This window comes from Lactuca virosa, chromosome 8, assembly GCF_052849685.1.
Source record: "Lactuca virosa cultivar CGN04683 chromosome 8, Lactuca_virosa_CGN04683_v6, whole genome shotgun sequence".
Taxonomy (NCBI): domain Eukaryota; kingdom Viridiplantae; phylum Streptophyta; class Magnoliopsida; order Asterales; family Asteraceae; genus Lactuca; species Lactuca virosa.
The window spans coordinates 290,908,806-290,925,864 of record NC_136433.1 but is presented as its reverse complement, the minus strand read 5'-3'; the positions used below and the strand labels follow the sequence as shown (position 1 = coordinate 290,925,864).

Sequence of the window (17,059 nt, the reverse complement as noted above, 5' to 3'; positions counted from 1 at the left end):
GTGTAAAAAAACACAATAAAACCCATGTCATGAAATTACCTCCGACAACATAACTTAGGCCTGTTTTCAGACCCAAGAAGGATAATTTAAGAGAAAGATATATCTGTACAGCATAAGTTACAAATCATTACAATACAATTTGTTCAGGAATAGCCAATTATTGCTCTGGAAAAATGGATTTCCCCCAACAGCTGCCATGTGCCCCATGCAAACACTACAAAAAAAAAATCACACCCACATGATAAGTATCACCTTATGATCATCATTTCAATTCAAATTATATGTGTATATAAATGTATACACAGTTCATGCGGGAAAAAGAAGAGCAGTTGAGTTGTGCCAAGCTAATCTTCAAATTAAATTCCCTTCACCGTTTTCTTTCATCAGAACCCATCAATGGATTTTTCGGTGGAGTCACCCGATGTTGGTCACCGGAAAACCCAATACACAATCAAAACAAAGAATGTTTCATATGTCGTATCTCCGACATCTTGTAAATTTGGCTGGATTTTCCAGAAAAAGGTGAATCCCACCTTAAAGAAGCAGATTCTTAGAGACGTCAATTGTGAAGTGAAGCCAGGAGAAATCACGGCAATTGCTGGTCCAAGTGGCGCCGGAAAGACCACATTGCTCGAGGTTCTCGCCGGAGTTATTCCTCCGTGCAGAGTCTCCGGTCATGTGCTTGTAAACGACCGGCCGATGACCCCGACCGTTTTCCGGCGAGTATCGGGATACGTAACTCAAGAAGATTTACTGTTTCCGCTTCTTACAGTCGAAGAAACCCTACTCTATAGCGCTCGTTTACGTCTTCACGGTGGAATCGACAACTCAAAAGCTCGAGTTCAAGAATTGCTGGTGGAGCTAGGGTTATGCCATGTTGCCGGAGAACGAATCGGTGGCGGCAGCCACCGCGGGATTTCTGGCGGCGAAAAACGCCGGGTGTCAATCGGTGTCGATCTGGTTCACAATCCATCCGTTTTACTAATGGACGAGCCCACATCTGGACTTGACTCGGGTGCAGCTCTTCAAGTCATCTCAATGCTCAAATCAATGGCTGAAAATCACCAAAAAACAATCGTTTTAACAATCCACCAACCCGGGTTCAGAATTCTCGAACTATTCGATCAAATCATGTTGTTAGCCGATGGAACCATGGTTCACCACGGCTCACTTGATTCCCTTGACCACCGGCTCAAGTCCGCGGGCCACCACATCTCCCGCCAAGTCAACGTCCTCGAGTTTTCAATCGACGTGATTGAAACCCTAATCCCAGAATCAAAAACTTTCGATCTCATCGAACCAAAACCGGAATCCGATTGCATAATTCAAGATTGTCATTTACAGTACGCGAATAGCCCGCTCAGTGAAATAGCAATACTGAGCGAGCGATTCGCGTACAACATTTTCCGAACGAAACAACTTTTCGTCACGAAAATCTTCCAAGCTTCCCTAGTTGGGATTCTACTCGGTACGATCTTCCAAAACATTAAGCAATTTCAAATGCAAACCCAAATCGGGTTTTTAGCATTCAATTTAACGTTTTTACTCTACTCATCATCCGAAGCTCTCCCTATTTTCTTACAAGAACGTAGGATTCTAATGCGGGAAACATCTATCGGTGCATACCGGGTTTCATCTTACTCTATCGCGAATACTCTCGTGTTCATCCCGTTTCTTTTTATTGTGGCACTGTTATACACCATCCCGACTTATTGGCTAGTTGGATTGAGAGCCCAATTAGACGGGTTTTCTCAATTTTTGCTAATCGTTTGGTTGGTTTTACTCATGTCGAATTCTTTTGTGGCATGCTTTAGTGCACTTGTTCCCAATTTTATGATCGGGATCTCGGTGGTTGCGGGGTTAATGGGGTCGTTCTTTTTGTTTTCGGGGTATTTTATATCGAAAAATGATATACCGAGGTACTGGATTTTCATGCACCATTTGAGCTTATTTCGGTATCCATTTGAGTGTTTTTTGTTGAATGAGTTTGGGGGGTCGCAGGGGAGATGGCGGTGTCTTGAGCGGTTGGATGGCGGGTGTTTGGTTTCCGGTGAAGATTTCTTGAAGAAGGAGAATTTGAAGGAGGTGCAGAAATGGTATAATTTGGGAATGATGTTGGTGTTCATCATTGGGTATCGGTTTCTTTCGTTATTGGTGTTAAGTTATAGATCTTACAGGAGCGGAAACTAGAAAAGATGATGTTTTATAGTTTTAGAATCCAAGCATAGTATTAGGTTGTTTCTTGTTGTTCAAACCTATATATTATGTGTTGTTTGTTTTTGAGTTAATGACTTGTGGAAGAGTTAATCCAACAAGTTATATATTAGTGTTTTCTAAGAATTTCTTCTATCATAAAGTGTTGTTTGGATGAAGTGTTTCCTGAAAGTTTGTTTAAAAAACATAGAAAATGAAAGCAATTTTGGGGGAATTGAACAAAAAATAAAGATGAAATTGCAAAAAATGATTCATGTGGTTTTTTTCAAAAAGTTTTATGTTCGTAAAAACTTTGAATTAAAAACGTTACACCGTAGATCCTTATGTTTTCAAAATCTTGTGCGGTTAGTCTTTTGTTTGTGTAACTATGTTAGTCTTCTCAACTATGTTAGACAATCAGACGTTAGGTCTGAGTAAAATGATCAAATTACCCTTAATAGGATTAAACTTTTTACAAATTTGCTCGAAAGCTTTTTTTCATTCCATTTACCCAAAGTGTTACGTCATTTTCTGAAATATTCTTTCAACATCCATGAGTTAACTAAGGAAGTAACAATATATAATAATGGTTTGTTTGGAAAATGCAAATTAAAGACGAAAGACTGCATATGAAACATTTCTATCGAATTATTGTAAACCCGATGAGTCATGGTGAAACATTACAACACGTGGTCTTTTTGTCAGAGGACTTTAAACTTGAGTGCAGATTACCTCCAGTGAGGTTTAAAAGAAGCAATGAAGAATGTTGTAATGAATGAATGGTTCCAAAATGGGTCCAGAAACAAAATAAAGTCAACAGAAGGTTTCTGACATTACAAAGTCAATTTTGTTTGACTTCTCCACTTATGTCCTCACTGTTTTCAGAATCACATTCAATATTTTCACCAATTTCAAAGTTCCTGAATTGGATGGTTTGTTCTTCTACCTTAAATAAGCTTCAATTTTCTGTCATTGTTTCTTTGATAAAAAAAACATTATTAATTAAAGGGATGTGGGTTTTCATGGCGAATTCAAGAATCAGAATAGTTTGGGTAGGCGTTGTTTGTTTTTTTTATAAAAACCTCTTCAAACCATTTATTGCTGCGCGGCGCAGCACACGCGCAACACTTTCCCTCTCGCAGCAGTTTGTTTTTTGGAAGGCTTCAGACTACAAAACCTCTGTGCGTGTGCTGCGTGGCGCAGCACTTGACTTGCCTCTTCTAACCTCTTCAGCTTTCATTTTTTCCAAGTGTTTTTTTAAGAATTTTTGTATAACTTATTTTTTTTTAAACTTTGATTTTTTTAAATTTTTATTTACGGATGTGATACAATTTATTTTTATAGTTTCCACGATTTTTTTTAACTTGATTTTTTTTATTTTTTTACCGTTTCTATTAATAATATTTTCAATTTCAGTTGCATCTTTTTTAACATGTGTAATTTTTTACGAACTTTGTAGACATCGTTTGCAATACTTTCTTAATTTTTTTTATTATTTTCTTTTTTAATGTTTTTTAAAATTAGTTTTTTTCTAGAATAAAACTATTAGCTTCTTTTACATTTTTTAAGTTTTTTTTTAAAAAGAAGTTTTATATTTTTGTTTTTTTACATGTTTCTTTTATTATTATTTCAATGTTTTAAGACTAGAATTATTAAATTTCGGTGTTGAGAACTATTTTCAGTTTATAAAATTAGTTTATTTAAATTTCAGTTTACTGCAGCAATCTGCAGATGTTAAAAAACAAACATGCTTCTTATTATAGGCTGCAGCCGTTTGTTACACCTCTTCTGCTACAGAGGATTGCAGAGGTGGTCCGCAGACTTCATGAATTTTCGCTTCGAAAAAACAAACAACACCTAATTCTACATTTATCTTGCTAATCCTTTCCATATCACGTAACACTCATAACATTGGCCCCAAACGATCAAAGAATCAGCAGTACTAAAAAACACACATGAAGATGAACTCACATTCTAAGGTGTTGTTTGGTTTGGAAGTGGTTAAATGTCTTTTCTCTTTTTCCATGTTTACGGAAGAAAACGTGCACTTGAGAAACGTCTACCCGCCAGAAGAGAAAAGTGCTCAAAAAGTACTTTTGTAGAAAAACAAACGAGGCCTAACTAACTTACCCTAACAAATATCACTTGAAATTTTGTAACATAAGACAAAGATATTAACTGTTATTCGTCCTTGTTAGACAGACACTTTGAAGAAAATACAAAACCACTACTCATAGAACATTTGTACAAAGCCGGAGATGTTAAAAAATCAAGGGATACTAGATGAAGTAAAGAGCAATGTGCTTTCATTGATCTATGTATTTTAGCATCATACTTCAATTTTTTTCGATTACAACATTGAATTTAAAAAAATCTATCCAGTTGTAGCAATGAAAGTTTTGTTGTATGTGGATGAGATTGCCATAATTTGGTATAGATTTTACGAATTCCTATGGTGTATTACGAAGAAATTAAAATATGTTGCTACAATAAACAAGTTAATCTAAGTATGTTTGCTATATTGTGCCTTTAACCAAAAAATTAATAATAAAATGCACAAGTTAAAATCTATAAAATATAGGATTAAATGCAAGAAACCACAAAATACTTTTATTGATTTGTTTACTATAGCATACTTCTTTCATTTCTTCCCATTACAACATTGTATATTAAAGAAGATATCAAATTATAGCAATGTTAAAAAATACAATGCAATTTTTACTATCATAATTGCATAATTTTTTAAAGTACAATGTTCTAAAAAAAGAAATTAGTACAACGCTAAATTAGGGGTTTTCCTTTTTAATACAAAACAGTTTGAAACTACAATGCTATAATAAAAAGAAATAGAAGTATGATGCAATCATGCAATAATATTGTTACGGCCCGGGATCTAGATCTCGTGCTGCTCCCCGCGGGAGTCCGGGTCGTGTCTCAGTCCCAGTGTCGTTGATCATCTGAAAAGAAAAGCTAAGCATCATTGGCTTGGTCAAGGCTTTAACAGGACATTGTACTTCTTGTGCTTCCTGCAGCCGTGAGTATTACTAACGCCTAATCTCCTATGATAGGAGACTAGCTTAAACTATTCTAAGAGATTAAAAGCAATTGACTTCAAGCATAATTTCATTTCATGAATAACTACCCTTTAAATAGGGATAAACAAAAGACTCTAATATGGAAACAAAGATCCCCCAAATCGACTCAAATACTAAATGATCCTAATTACTAAATTTAAAAACTGAAACAAGATAATTTCCTAAAATAAGATACTTTCTAGAAATTAAAAATACTTATTATCCGTATGATTCATAACATTACTCCTCTCCTCCTCATTAAGCTTGTCCTCAATCTCAATAGTCACCCATTAGTGTCATTTTCCTCATTGTCCATCATGATGCAAAAGAGTCTGGCGCATTTATGCCCAACCGAGAATATTTCATCACAGTTGAAGCAGAAGCCTTTTGCCTGCCTCTCTGCCATTTATGCAGTCGTTAGTTTTTTCCAAGTCGGATTTAGTGTTCAGTTTTGTAGTTTCCAGCTCCTCCTTTTCCTGTTGACTCTCATTTTTGGCTTGCAACCGAGGTTTGGTTTCTGTAGGCCCAACACCTATTGGTTGTCCTGCTACCCTAAACTCAATTTGTCTGGCTAGATTCATGGCATAGTATAGAGTTATGGGTCTCGCAAATTCAACCTCATATCTTATCACGTTTATTAGCCCCGCACAAAAGTGTCAAATGATTTGCTCCGGTGTAACCCCCGTCGTCCTACCCAACAACAATTCGAAGCTTTCACAGTACTCTTCTACCGTCCTAACTTGTCGAAGCCGAGTTAATTCCCCTAAGGGATTCAAGCTCATAGGCGAGCCGAAACGGATTTTGCATTCTTCTGAAAACTCGACCCAATTCAAATGATTTTTCATCCTTCTCAGGTTTCAGTACCACCCGCTTGCCCGACCCTGTAGGGCGAAAGTTGCTTGGCGGACCCAAGCCTCCGGCGGTGTTTGCTGCTCTTCGAAGAAGTCATCCTCACACTTCTGTAACCATTCGAGTGGGTCACCCTTGCCCTCATATACCGGAAACTCCATCTTGGCTAATCTAGACACCCGATTGTCAGGCACCCGATCGCCACGGTAACCTCCTTCATCAAATTCATCCAAACTTTTATGTACATGTTCTTGTTCAATACGCCGATGGGTCCCGATCCTTCGGCTTTGTGGAAATCTGGTGGTTGTCGAGGCCAACAAAATTAATAACCCTAATTATTACACACTAAAATAGTGTATAGTGGTAAAGGGATCGAATCCACGGGGATTGGTTCAATTTAATAACTCTACGAAAAATCTCTTTGTAAAAATACTTGGAAAATGACAATAAATTAAAACTGGGGGTTTTTGTGTTTTGAAATACTTGAAACAAACTAGAATTAACTAAGATTTAAATAGACAATTTCAACAAAAATAAGAGTTTGATGTAAAATCAATAAGAGAAGGATGGTTGACTTAAAGTTTCCTCACTTTGACTTTTGATGAACATATCATTAGAATCAAATGGTGCAATACTTGTTTTAAACCCTTAATTTGGCTATAGTAATCCAAGGAGCTTGAGATTACCTAGACTTTTCTTAATTGTTGAAATGGTTAGAGAAGCTCATAACAATTTCCTTAGTTAAAGTCACTAATTCCATTAAGCATGTAATTAGTGAAAGTCAACTAGCATTAAGAACCAAAAAAGTCACCAAATCCAAGAGGGGTCAAATGCTTTCACCACCATGTTGGAGAAAATGTTTTTATGATTGTGTGAAGTAAAACTAACACAAGAATCACTTGTTGCTTGCTAATTTGAAGATCATTTACTTAATCAAGAAATTAGCCAACTAATCACCACAAACACATTTAAACTCATGAATAAAAACATGCAAGTAATGATAAGATGTTAAAACACAAAACATTTTCATAAAGATTCAAACACAAATTCATGGATTCTTCAATATTCAACAAAAGTTCAAAGGATTCAACAAAAGTCAACCAAGATTAGTTTAGCCAAGCATGACTAAACTCAAGGAAACAAAGTTAGTTAAGATTGTACCAAACATTTAGCAAGAATTAAGAGATGAAATGGTGAAGTTCTTGAGGGTTCTTGGCCTTCAAAAATGCTCCAAACTCCAGAGAGAAAAGTATCAAAATCGGACCTCCAAGATTATGCTAAAGAGGCACACCAACCTTCCCAATATAGAGCTCTAAGTAAAATCCCGAAATTGCCCTTGTCAGGAATCCACGCGGGGCGCGGGGAATCTTACGCGGGCCGCGTGACTTCGACGGAAATTTTTGGGCTTCTTCAAGTCTTGGGCCCCCACAGCTAATTCATTGGCCCAGTTCGAATCCAATCTGCTTCTAGCCCATTTCTCTTCAATATTTCTTCAATTTGAGCCCAATTTGTCTCTCCACATCACTCAAAACTTCCGCAAATTCCTAAACATCGATCTTGCACACTCAAGAATTCTCCCGTGGCTTTCAAATTTAAAGTTTAATTCTTCCAACCCTTCAAATAATTGACAATCCCACTCCATGCATCACCTCTATAGCCATCAAGCCTAAAATCCTCGTTGTCCTCCAAGTCCAATTGCTTCCCAAAAGATCCCGCTCCGCTAGCCTCCAAAAAATCTGCAATAATGCTCAAGAAACTAGAAAGTACCCGAAATGGTCATAAAAATAACAAAAAGGAAAATATGCATGGAAATTAACTAAAATGCGAATGAAATATGCTAAAATAAACTATAAAAAGAAGTAAATAAAATGAAGCTATCAAATCACCCCAAGCTTAAACCTTACTTGTCCTCAAGTAAGACAAGACTAAAATGAACTCGGGATGAACTATCCTAGGGAAAATAAAAAGAATGGATAGAACCGCGGAACCTGATCACCGTTAGTCAACATGGTCAGAATTGATCTTGCTATTACCTCACAAATTTTTCATCCGATGACAATGGGACCATAAACCACAGCCAGGACAACTCCTTTAGGTGAGTAAGGAGGGATGAGCAGTCGCAGCCCAATGGAACATACATACAATGAAGAACATCTGTAGTAGGGAGAAAGCAGTTGGATGGGCTCGTGTGGAGCTCTTCTTTTAAGTGTACACTCTGATCTCACGTCTGCCGGCCTCTCTCAAGTGTGATTGGGTTTCATCGCTCGGGCACCGTTGTAGGAATCAGTTCACTTAGTGTTGGCCCAAACCTCCCGTAGTATTTGACTCAACAGTCTCTCTAACATCATCAATTTGCGAAAAAAACAACAACTCGATCTATATACAATAAGACAATCCTAAATAAATGAATATCAAACGCCGGGTGACCAAAATGTAGGAAAATTTGTTCAATAATTGAACCGGTCACCTATCTACGATTATTGCAGCTGGAAATTCGCATGCTATTCTTTTTCTCTTTTTTTTTTCTTTTTTTTTTTTTTTTAAAGAAAACTTTTTGACTCAAAATTTGGTTCCCAAGAGTATGTAAGTGGAACCGAGAGGGTAATAATATAATCCGAATGGTCTAAATGTGAAAATGACCATGCGTGGAGCGTAAAGATGTAAGCTCCTTTTCAAACTTGCAATTTTTCAAAAATAATGAAAATGTCCATATGCAGACTAAAAGACTCTCTAAGATCCTAAGAAAATCGCAAAAAGATATGGTGATGTAAAGAGACCGGATATGGATTCTACTCGGGGACAAGCACCAGTGCTTCATCTTAACGGTTCAAACATGATCAAGTGTGATCCTCTCAGCGGTAGTGACCGCAAGGCTAAGAACATCCATTGCTATAGTATATCCTACAGTTGTTAGTATTGCATGCATAATTCTTCATGAAAACTACCTGGTCATGATCACTTACCCCTTTAAGCTTCCAGCATCTGATCCCAAGTATGAAATCCCAAACTGCAGCTAGTGGTCCCGGTTCGATGGGTGAGATAGCAACAAGATCCTGGACCAATAATGATACAATAACTATGAACCTGTTCCATGGCATCCAAGGGGGGGTGAGAATAAACAGACAACAAAAATGCATGAATGCTAATGCCCTAAGCTAAATGTTATGCAAAAATAGAAAGTAGAAAAGAAGAAAATAAAATCTTTTTGGAATTTTATAAAAAAAATGAATGCAAATTAGCTTAAAACTAAAATGAAATGCAACCTAACAAAAAAAATGCATGAAAAAGTAAAAGCAAAAGGGAAATGCCCCACCCCAAGCTTAAGAACAAGCATTGTCCTCAATGCTTAAGGAAAGGGCGGAAATAACCTAAATCGGAGGGTCGGGTAGAGCATAGGGGTTTGTAGAGGAGGAAAAATGGTGAAGAATGGCGGTGGTCTCGCGGGATTCTGACCGGTAGATCTCCGGGAAATTGAGTTTTTGTACGGAGCGCGGGTAAGGCGCGGGCCGCGTGTTGGCCGCGTCTAGTTTTCTCGAAATCTCACTGATTCTTCTGACCTTTCACGCGGGCCGCGTGCTGGTCGCACGGAGGCCGCGGGACCTGAAGCTTGAAAATGGCAAAGAATCGGAAATCTGCGCGGGCCGCGTGGAACCCGCACGATGGCCGCACAAAGTCTTACGCGGGCCGCGTGGAACCCGCACGCTGGCCGCGTGTACTGAACAGGGTTGGAGGTGATTCTTCTACGCGGGCAAGGAATGGGCCGCACATAAGCCGCACAAGACCTTACGCGGGCCGCGTGGAATTTCACGCGGGCCGCGTGACTTCCTGCACTTCAAAATTTGAAATTTTTCTAAAAACTTGATTTTTGGCCAAAATGATTCCCGCAAAATCCCAGGTTTCAAAAACACAACAAAAGTTTGGACGAAAGGTGAAAATAAAGCTTGAAATTTTTCAAAAATGAACATTTTCAAAATCATTTTATTCGCTTTATAAAAGACGAAAGCACAATGCTTCCCAAAAATGCCCTTCTTTAATGTCTTCGGCGAGACGCCTCCAAACTTCACTTTAACACTTTGGGGTGTCCAAATGGACGACATCTTGGACATTTGAATCAAAACCTTCATATAATGGCTTCAACCAATGTCCATTAACCTTGAAAACTTGCCCCGTGTCAACATTTTTTAATTTCCACATCTCCATTGGGACTCTTTTCTTGTATTTGACTTTCTTTTTACGGAAAAACCATACCGGACTTAGACCTTTGATAATAGAAAGAATCCAACCATATTCTTTCTTGTACTTGTTTAGTAAGGTGACCAACTCTTCCATATTCGATATAGTGGTCGAGTTGGTGACCGGTTGGGTGTCTTCCTTCTCGGGATATGTATCATTTAAAGGGTTCGACAGATTTATCGTTTTCGGCTCTTGTGGTTTGTCTACCACTGGAGTTAGTTTATCAATGGTAGTGGGTGGCTCAAACTCTCTTTCGTTAACCCCCAACACGTCCTCTATAGTTTCATTGACATCTTTCTCAATTTATTCTTCCTCCTTGACAGCCTCTTCCATTTCTACTCCTTCTTCCTCTTCTCCACATAACACTCTTGGGCCATCAAAACTTTTCTCATCTTTCAAAGGAATGGCACATGTGTTATGCCTTGGGCTCTCTTCAGACGGTAGTTTGTCTTGAGCTTCCATTATACTTATTGTTTGAGAAATTTGTGTTATTTGTTTCTCTAAGCTTTTGAGGCTAGCTTGGGTTGTTTCTTGGAAAATTTGGGTAGATGTGGCAATGCTCTTCACAATGTCCTCTAAGGACATGCTTGGAATTTCAGGTTGTTGAGGAGGTGGAGGATATGGATGTTGGAATTGTGGAGTTGGTTGGTGTTTTTCATTTCTCCAAGCTTGATATGGGCTTTGGTATTGGTTGTATCCCCAAGCTTGGTTGTTGTCCCACCATTGATCATGTTGAGGTTGATCATAAATCCATTGGTTTGACCAGTAGTAGCTTCCCTTCTCTTGCACTTCTTCCCATTCTCCTTGTGAATATGGACACATATCGGAATGATGTCCATTTTGGGCGCAATTATCGCAAAGAAGAGGCGAGGGTTGCACACTTTGGTCACTTTCAATCATCATAACTAACTGAGCTAGCTCAGAAAGTTTATCTTCAATGCAAGGAGTGTTCATTTCTGAACCATAATTTTTTTTTTCAATTTTTTTTAGTTTTAAACTAGAGTACCTGCACAATGAGATCTAGGCATAGAGAAACAAACTGATTAAATATAAACCAATCCCCGGCAACGACGCCAAAATTTGGTGGTTGTCGAGGCCAACAAAATTAATAACCCTAATTATTACACACTAAAATAGTGTATAGTGGTAAAGGGATCGAATCCACGGGGATTGGTTCAATTTAATAACTCTACGAAAAATCTCTTTGTAAAAATACTTGGAAAATGACAATAAATTAAAACTGGGGGTTTTTGTGTTTTGAAATACTTGAAACAAACTAGAATTAACTAAGATTTAAATAGACAATTTCAACAAAAATAAGAGTTTGATGTAAAATCAATAAGAGAAGGATGGTTGACTTAAAGTTTCCTCACTTTGACTTTTGATGAACATATCATTAGAATCAAATGGTGCAATACTTGTTTTAAACCCTTAATTTGGCTATAGTAATCCAAGGAGCTTGAGATTACCTAGACTTTTCTTAATTGTTGAAATGGTTAGAGAAGCTCATAACAATTTCCTTAGTTAAAGTCACTAATTCCATTAAGCATGTAATTAGTGAAAGTCAACTAGCATTAAGAACCAAAAAAGTCACCAAATCCAAGAGGGGTCAAATGCTTTCACCACCATGTTGGAGAAAATGTTTTTATGATTGTGTGAAGTAAAACTAACACAAGAATCACTTGTTGCTTGCTAATTTGAAGATCATTTACTTAATCAAGAAATTAGCCAACTAATCACCACAAACACATTTAAACTCATGAATAAAAACATGCAAGTAATGATAAGATGTTAAAACACAAAACATTTTCATAAAGATTCAAACACAAATTCATGGATTCTTCAATATTCAACAAAAGTTCAAAGGATTCAACAAAAGTCAACCAAGATTAGTTTAGCCAAGCATGACTAAACTCAAGGAAACAAAGTTAGTTAAGATTGTACCAAACATTTAGCAAGAATTAAGAGATGAAATGGTGAAGTTCTTGAGGGTTCTTGGCCTTCAAAAATGCTCCAAACTCCAGAGAGAAAAGTATCAAAATCGGACCTCCAAGATTATGCTAAAGAGGCACACCAACCTTCCCAATATAGAGCTCTAAGTAAAATCCCGAAATTGCCCTTGTCAGGAATCCACGCGGGGCGCGGGGAATCTTACGCGGGCCGCGTGACTTCGACGGAAATTTTTGGGCTTCTTCAAGTCTTGGGCCCCCACAGCTAATTCATTGGCCCAGTTCGAATCCAATCTGCTTCTAGCCCATTTCTCTTCAATATTTCTTCAATTTGAGCCCAATTTGTCTCTCCACATCACTCAAAACTTCCGCAAATTCCTAAACATCGATCTTGCACACTCAAGAATTCTCCCGTGGCTTTCAAATTTAAAGTTTAATTCTTCCAACCCTTCAAATAATTGACAATCCCACTCCATGCATCACCTCTATAGCCATCAAGCCTAAAATCCTCGTTGTCCTCCAAGTCCAATTGCTTCCCAAAAGATCCCGCTCCGCTAGCCTCCAAAAAATCTGCAATAATGCTCAAGAAACTAGAAAGTACCCGAAATGGTCAAAATCCCAGCGGTGTTTGAATTATTGTGGTTCTGCATTGCACCAAGAATCAAACCCCTTTCCTACTCCCTGTCCTGTTCTTAAGGGGTTTGATCCAAACGACCCCCTGCCTCAACCTAACACCGTGAAGGAACCCGTCGTCTTGTCTTCTGGTGCGTTGCCGGTATCGATGCCCTTGCCCCTTCCTTAGGCTAGTTCGCTGCTATCTTCAAATTGTTGGTCCATCTCTTCTTCTTCCTCGCTTGCTTCAGACCCTTTTTGTTGACCTTGTTTTGGGATTGTGATAATTAAACTCTCTTCCAGCGTCGCATGCTTGGCTGCAAGGCTTCGATTGCCCCCCTTCAGTTCAAGCGTATTTTCAGTTTGCTGGACCATGAATGCTTCTAGCTTCTTCATCAATTCTTCCTGTTGAGTAGACATCACGAGTGGCTGTGATATCAAATTTGTTACGGCCCGAGATCTAGATCTCGTGACAGGACCTGTATTTGTGCTTCCTGTAGCTGTGAGTATTACTAATGCCTAATCTCGTATGAGAGGAGACTAGGTTAAACTATTCTAAGAGATTAAAAGCAATTGACTTCAAGCATAATTTATATTTCATGAACAACTACCCTTTAAATACGGATAAACAAAAGACTCTAATATAGAAACAAAGATCACCCAAATCGACTCAAATACTAAATGATCCCAATTACCAAATTTAAAAATTGAAACAAGATAATTTCCTAAAATAAGATACTTTCCAGAAATTAAAAATACTTATTATCCGTATAATTCATAACAAATATGTTAATACCCAAAAAATAAAAATGAAAGTAAATTACTATGTCTTGCACACTTAACCCAATATCATAACATATATACCATCCATCGTGAAAAGAAGAATGATGAACAGAGATCTATGTAATGATTTCATTATCTACAACTAAAACTTACAATAACTTGTTCGACATACATATTATGTTTAACTATCGTACAAATGACCTTCCATTTCTAAATCAGAAACGAAATATGTTAAATTTGATATCGTATGCCCAAACACATAGAAACACAATCTATTTAGGCTCCGTTTGTTACACGGGACATGACTATGAGGAAGAAATTTTCGACTTTTTCACATACAACTGAACTACTACTATTCTGTCCTGTCCTGCATAACAAATGGGGCCTTGCAGATATCACTTCATTTACCAAAAGTCTCCTAAAGAAGAAGAGTTTTCAGGGGTAAAAAATGACACCCTCCGTCTTTTGTTTGAAAGCGCATTGTTTTCCGAGAACTCCTGTGAGGCATAAAACTTATCAAGCACCGATTTGAGAGCTTGGCGAACCGAACTCACAATATCCTTGATGTTCACATCATCTTTGCTACCTGTAATTACAAAAAGGTTAATCATTCTGCTTCCTAAAGTTGCAATTTCTGCCCGAATTGTTTTTAAATGGAGTCCATCAATGGCTTCTTTCAAATCTGAGAGGACTTCGTGTTTATATTCGCAACATAAAGAGGCTTTTATGGAATATGAGGATCCATTGAGACCAATGGTGTCATCTTCTTGTTCGACTTTTACTTCATCGATGTCCATTGGTATAAGAACGCCTTTGGTGGATTCGGTGGCTGTTTTCCTCATTTGATTTAGATGGGAGATGACTTCGGCTAGTAATGAGGCTTTGTCCATCTGTTTGTTCATAAAAAGAAATTTAGATATAATATCTTGGTATAACGTTGACTTCTTGACAACTAATAAAAAATTTGTATCGGGTGTTTGATAAAAGGGTGAAAATCAAATGGGGTAGATTTTGAACCCAACCCAGAACCTTTTTTATGAAGTTAAGGATGATTAGGTAATTTTACATTTACCTCAATAAATAATTTCCTTCCGATATAACATAATGGTTGTTGAGTTTATGTTTTCAAGATAATAAGGTAATCAATGATTAAGGTTATGGATAATTAGGAAATTCTACATTTATATCAATTATCTTTTTTTTTTCAATAAAGCATAAAGAAGGGGTTGTTTAGATGCTTTATCTTCCCAAAGGAAAAAAGGCACTTTGCTAAAGGAATAGGAACATGGAAGGAACACCCACCCGCAAATCGTCTTTTATTGATGACAATTGAAGCCAAATGTTCAATTTTTTGGGAAAATCTTGAGAAGCACATTACTCTTTTTTGACAAGTGCGATAAATAGAAATATATAAGTGTATAATATGGGGGAAATCCATGCTAAATTCAGCCTTTAACAACAAATAAGATTGACCTCAAAAGTCAAAATGTGGCCATGGGAAGTGCCTAAAACGATTTAAAAAAACCGATAGAACTAATTTAAAGTAAACCCAGATACATATTTGCCCAGAAATTAGTGATCGAATCAAATATTCAAACACCATGATAAATTATTTGAAAAGAACCAACAAAAATTCTAACATTATAAGAGAAGAAACGAAATTGACCTTAGTAGTGCCTGGAATGAGGCTACGAAGCATAGAGAGATGGCCGTTGATTCTCTCTCTCCGCCGTCTCTCCGCCTCGCTATGATTCCTCAAAGCCATTAAAGCTTTCTCTGCTTTTGCCCCCTTATGATGATGATGAACATGAGAATTATGATGATGATGATGAATACTGCCAGGTCTAACCAGAGCCCTCACTATCTCTCCCCTTTCATTATCCAACACCAATGAAGAAGACGACGTCGTCCGACCACAGCCCCCTCTCATCATCATCATCTCCTTCAACGCATATTCCTCAGAAGAAGTAAACCCTTTGAAAAAACTTGGAGGGAATTCCATTATCGCTTCGTTTTCGTTTCAGTTTGACGGATTAGAAACAAAATGGAGTGATTATCGAAGTGGGTTCTTGTTCATGATTGAAATGATTTATGGATATAATTATCATCATCTTCAAATTGAAATAGTTTTGTTTTGGTAGTGCTCGCAAAATAGCAACTGAGAGCGTTGAAAAGAAGGAAGCTTTGGGGTTTGAAGCGAGAATCACGTAAATCAGCGCTATTTAAACAGATTTCTTTTTGTTGTTTGTTGATTTTTTTTATATTTATATTTTCTTTTTGTTTGCTTGCTAACATATTGTTAATCTTATAATTATAAAATTATGACTACATCACCTAAATTATATTTAGAAAGACTGTTCCCTAATAAGATTTTAGTAGATAAGATGCATAGTGTTAGGAACGATGGATAACAACACAAATACTTTTTTAATACATGCTCAGTATACTTGAAAACATTTTTTATATAAAATTTAAACTTAATTAAGATGTTAAATATGATTAAAAATTGATTTATTATAATAGTAATCTGAATTTATTTAATAACCAATTTAGGAGGTATAACACATTCAAATACATATTTAAACGTTTTAACCCATTGGTGATTTGCCAAAGTTTTCTTTTCTTCTTATATAACTCCTTCAATTTTACTAAAGAGGTCCTTATACAAAAAAGAATATAAAAATGGTCCCTAGTTAGTTATGCCTTATGACAATATTGTACAAAAAGTGTCATTTGTAATATAATTTTATGAAAAAAATTTACATAAATGGTTCATGTGGTTTAACAAAGGTTACAACTTTAATCCTTATTAATTCTTTTTTCTTGTAGTTTATAAAACTTGTGTGATTGGTCTCTAATCCAGATAAAAAGACTTATACCCTTTTTATTTTATTTTGTATTTATTTCAATAATTTTCACTTTAGAATAAAGAAAAGAAAATAAAAACAGCCACACCCCCAAACCATTTCTTTTATTACCGTTTTCATTCTTCTCCACCTCAAGCACCATCCCTACATCAACCAACTTCACCCTCCTTCACCCATTTGAGATATTACCAATATCATCATTAGGTTATCACTTCACACCACCATCTCCAATCCAATTTCATTTGTTGCTTCAGTAGATGGTACATCATTGCAAACCCATCATCCATCATCAACATCCTCTATCTGCATCATCATCTTCACAAGGGTTCCTCATCAACCCTCGTTCACCCAGATTGTCATCTGTGAAGCCACCATACACCACATATACTTCCATAGTTAACCTTACACAACGCACCATCTTTACACCTATAAAAAGGTAACATAAGAAGAAGAAGAATACCTTTTGTTTCATGCTTACTTCAGAGATACACTGCTCTAA

At 37.0% G+C, this 17,059-nt stretch overlaps 1 protein-coding gene and 1 pseudogene across 1 annotated transcript; one reads left to right on the top strand and one right to left on the bottom strand.

Moving 5' to 3' along the window:
• Positions 1-396: 396 nt before the first annotated feature.
• LOC145134149 (ABC transporter G family member 10 pseudogene) lies at positions 397-2,228 on the top strand (annotated as a pseudogene).
• An 11,428-nt stretch (positions 2,229-13,656) lies between these two features.
• LOC145128657 (transcription factor bHLH30-like) lies at positions 13,657-15,880 on the bottom strand. The gene is made up of 2 exons (XM_079063479.1): positions 15,360-15,880; positions 13,657-14,583 (listed from the first exon to the last, which is right to left on the bottom strand). The coding sequence occupies exons 1-2, from the start codon at positions 15,693-15,695 to the stop codon at positions 14,098-14,100; spliced, it is 822 nt and encodes a 273-aa protein (XP_078919605.1). The 5' UTR covers positions 15,696-15,880; the 3' UTR covers positions 13,657-14,097.
• Between the last annotated feature and the right edge of the window lie 1,179 nt (positions 15,881-17,059).